The 4162-nt window shown below is 32.5% G+C and overlaps 1 protein-coding gene across 2 annotated transcripts; it reads right to left on the minus strand.

Moving 5' to 3' along the window:
• Positions 1-1034: 1034 nt before the first annotated feature.
• On the minus strand, positions 1035-3344 carry LOC111623777 (ribosome biogenesis protein NSA2 homolog). Of its 2 annotated transcripts, none has more exons than XM_023366480.1 (2): positions 3236-3344; positions 1035-1970 (listed from the first exon to the last, which is right to left on the minus strand). In XM_023366480.1, exon 2 carries the CDS (start codon positions 1949-1951, stop codon positions 1169-1171), a length of 783 nt encoding a protein of 260 aa, XP_023222248.1. In that variant the 5' UTR covers positions 1952-1970; positions 3236-3344; the 3' UTR covers positions 1035-1168. The 2 variants fall into 2 exon arrangements, with proteins under 2 accessions (XP_023222248.1, XP_023222249.1); XM_023366481.1 differs by lacking the exon at positions 3236-3344 and adding an exon at positions 2180-2322.
• Positions 3345-4162: the final 818 nt, after the last annotated feature.

Here is a 4162-nt window from a genome sequence, read left to right on the forward strand (position 1 = left end):
GTAATGATACTGCCAAATTTTGGAATATGGAATTTTCTAATAGAAGAGTCAAGATTTTTATATTTCTAAAGCAGTTTTCCTGACATTAAGCCTCAAATTATTACACTAAGCAGTTACACTATACATTAATTAGGCTATTTTTAATTATTTTTCATCTTTTAAAATTTTTTTTACTTATTTGAAGTGAAGTAATTACTTAGATTCATAAATAAAAAAAACTTAAATCTCATTCTAAGTTGATCAATACACACAACTATCACAAAATGTTAAACATGAATGACATTTTTAAATTAATATATATGTATGTACAAGTATCTTGCTGAAAATTCTAAAGATATAGTTTCATTGATGATACAAGAAAACCAACCAAACCGTTTTAAAATAATTACTTTTGCTTTTTTTTATTTAAGGCTTCTTCAGATTTAACCTTTGTTACAAATTGGAACATCTTCAATATGGTGCGTATTTTAAATCTTTATAAATATTTTAATCTGGAGGAGCCTTAAATAAACGAGCGAATATTTATTGTGACATTGTCTCTGTGCAGGGCTGCAACTTTTAATCGTATTTTTATTTTGTTTTGTTTAAAATATATGCTCCCCATCTCAAATTAATAGTATCTTACCTCTATACGTCATAGTTTTTCTTTAACAATAGAGTCATGCCAATCATCTATTACTGTTTTGGGGGAAAACTTGAAGTAACGTGACTTCCGGTGTAAACCAGAGGTTCGAATATAGTCACTCGGGGCCTCCTGCCCCTAAGGTTTCCGTATCTGGTCTCGGATTTCATCTATCTAATAATTCTGTTCTCGAGATTAAGGAAAGACAGTGGGAATTTATAGGTCTACAATTTTTTCAAATTGCAGCCCAAAAAGGCAAAAGTAATTTGTTTAAAACAGTGTGGTTGGTTTTCTTGTATTGTCAATAGAACTGATGATTAATTTAAATTGAGAGAGAATTTATATACAAATATTTAAGTTTTTTTTTGTTACTAAGCTTAAACTAGAATAAAGTGTAAATTTTAACAAGTTCTAGACTGTTCCAGAAGCAATTTTTTATTTATCAAATGTTTTTGGCTATCTTAGTGGCATCCTCAGAATCAAATTTTGTTTGAGAATATAAAAATTTAGAATAAATTTAAAATAATTATGGCATAAATGCTTTATTTATACCAATAACACAGCATTAATACATCCATCATTTTCTGGATTGTTTGTAACTTGGGCATATTTACCCCAGACTACTTTACCCGACTGCGTTACCAAACCCAACTCGCTGATGTTCACTTCGATGATCGTTCCCTTTGTAATCACTCCTAATGACGTGTACACGATGGAGCTTGGATTTTTCTTCACGCCTATGATGGGAAGATAGAAAGTGGCTTTCAACTCGGGATGCGTGACGTGTGCCTTTTTGAACCTAAGTCCCATTGGTCTAATAAATCTTTCAAATTTTGGAGGCTTTCTCGTAAATCCTTCTCCTACAAAACAGACTTTGGTTACCATTCTCTTCCAAGCTTTCTTCTTTCGCTTGCCGGTTTTTAAGACCCTAAATACTTCTGCCTCGCTGACGCCGCGAACTTTTGGAATGGGAACTTCCCATTTTCCCGCTTTCTCCTTTCTCTTTTGTTTGATCATATTTGAAAGAATTTTGGCATGATTCTGCCTCTCTCTGTCTAGCAGATAGGCCGGAACGGCACCTTCCGCCACCTTTTCTGGGTCTTTCTGTTTAGTTCTTCTTTCTTCATGCATTTTTAGTGTTTTCTTCATCTGTATTTTTTCAGAAAATCTCTGCCTGTTGTACAGTTTTGCTTTGATTCCACGCAATTTCTTTGCCTTTTCTGCCATTTCGTGAGGCAGACGCCCTTCCTTCTTTCTCTTCCTTTCGTGATAATCCAGTCGGTAGCCATACCGCTTACGATGAAGTTCGATATGTTCGTTCTGAGGCATGACGATTTTATTAAGGTAACTGAAATTATAAAATTTTCAAAATTAAAAATAACTTTTGGTATAAAATCTATAAAAAAAAAAAAAAAAAAAAAAAAAAAACACATTTTTACATATAAGCATTTTATTTCAAATCTGCAAATAATTTTACTCTAACAAAATAAAGATTAAATATATATATATCATAATGTTAAAAAATATAAATTAAAAGTGCACAATTATTCAAAATACCTATTTTACAAGACTAACACGACTAGAATTATTTCATTAACATTCAATAAATCATCCAGATGACCAACATTAAAAAACTGTCAGTGTACTGCTGCTCTGGAAACAAAGTTCGAGTCTAGCAAGAGAACTTCAAAATCCTCATAGGTCAAAAGGACCTATGAGAATAGTGTTGGGGTTCATCCCTTGACATCAAACCAATAAGGACTTTTTGTGTGCACAAGGTAAGTAAATTAGGTTCTTATTAAACAATTAAATTTGATACGTAAAATTAAAACACAACTTTTCATATTTATCCTCTTTTCTATCAGAAATCTGATCCATTTGGAATTTGCAAAACAACAAATTGTTTTAAAAAACAATAGACACTAATATCTTATGTTTTCACAAACAGTATAGAATACTTGCAATGAAATGATTATACATACTGTGAGGGGGTATATCTCACAAAGGGTCACATATAGCGGTATAGTTCCTTTTACTTTTTTGCTCATATGAATATGCTCTACAGCTCTGTAAAGTCCCAAACATCTCATTCAGAGCTTGAATTGAGTCCCAAAATAGGGGTAAGATTGCAGATGTTAATAACACTATTGGAACCTTAACAGAGGCTGATTTCAGGGGGATTTGCAAAGGATCACATATAGAGGTATGGTTTCTTTGACTGTTTTGCTCCTATGGGCATGCTTACAGCTCTGTTAAGGTCCCAACAGTGTCATACACATTTGCAATTGTGCCAAAACAGAGGCTGACAGGTTTCTGCTATACCGTAGCTAAATGATTGAACACGTTAAACTTATGTTCATGCAACTAATATGTTTTGTAAACGTTGTTATATCTAATAAACGAATATTCAGTCGTTTTATCATAGAAGTGAACTTATGGATCGATCTCATTGCATCACGTGATTAACTTAAAGGTTGTTTTCCTATCCATACATGAATATCGATATTCGAATGTCCTGATAACTACTAAATGACAACATTTCCTTCTTCTGTATTACGAGTTCTCATTTTAAATAATATTAAAATAAATATTAATGGTTAAAAGGTAACTCACCGATTTCTAGAAACTGATTACTTCCATTCACGTGGCTCGTCACCTGTCGTAGTTACGGGAAAACAAGATGTCCGATATAGCCAAATTATAGCCAATATAAAAACCCAAATTGATTTTATATGTATTTTAATTTACATTAAATCTGTTGATAAAAATGGTTATAAATTCTATAAATTAAAAAAATGTTTATAATATTTGATTGTAAATTTATTTTATTACATGCAGGTTCGAAGCAAATATCAATACTTTTGTAAAAAAAAAACTTTATTTCTTCGGTATCTTTTTAAAAATTTTTTCCGCCCTGTGGACACTAAGAAGGCCTCTTTAAGCAAGTCTATTATGGATTCGGCCAGGCCCACAATGGGGCAACCGGATACAGGTCCGTGACGTGCTATGATACAGAGAGCGGCACCGTAAGGGAGGCGGCATAAAAACATTTAAGGGGCAGAATTTCAAATACTTCCATTAGTGTTTCTCAAACGGGGTTCCGGGATCCCGGTTGTTTTTCTAACCCGGGAAATTTTTCTTATCCCGGGAAATCCCGCAAATTTCTTAAAAATTCACTTTTTTTCTTATTATGTGTTAAAGTTAAGAAATTTTGCAAATAAAAAGCATAATTATCTCATTCACTGTCAGAATACATTTGTATTTATTAATTTTAAACCTACATATTAGTTTTTTTTTTATTTTTCCTCGTTATGGCATGCCACAAATGGTCGATAATCAATACGTAGCTTATTTGTGCCAGGACTCTGAAAATTCTTTACTTGTCAGAACCTGTAATATATGGAATAATTGTGCTTACGCTGTCTTAATTTTTAACCATGCCCAGTAGCTTCAATAAATGCGTAACGCCAGATTGTGCAAATTGGGCAAAGATACAAACGAGTATAAAGTCTGCAAGTATGAAGTTTTTCTTCATAAACC

Source organism: Centruroides sculpturatus, unplaced genomic scaffold, assembly GCF_000671375.1.
Source record: "Centruroides sculpturatus isolate CEXI.00-Female unplaced genomic scaffold, Cexi_2.0 scaffold120, whole genome shotgun sequence".
NCBI classification, from domain to species: Eukaryota; Metazoa; Arthropoda; class Arachnida; order Scorpiones; family Buthidae; genus Centruroides; species Centruroides sculpturatus.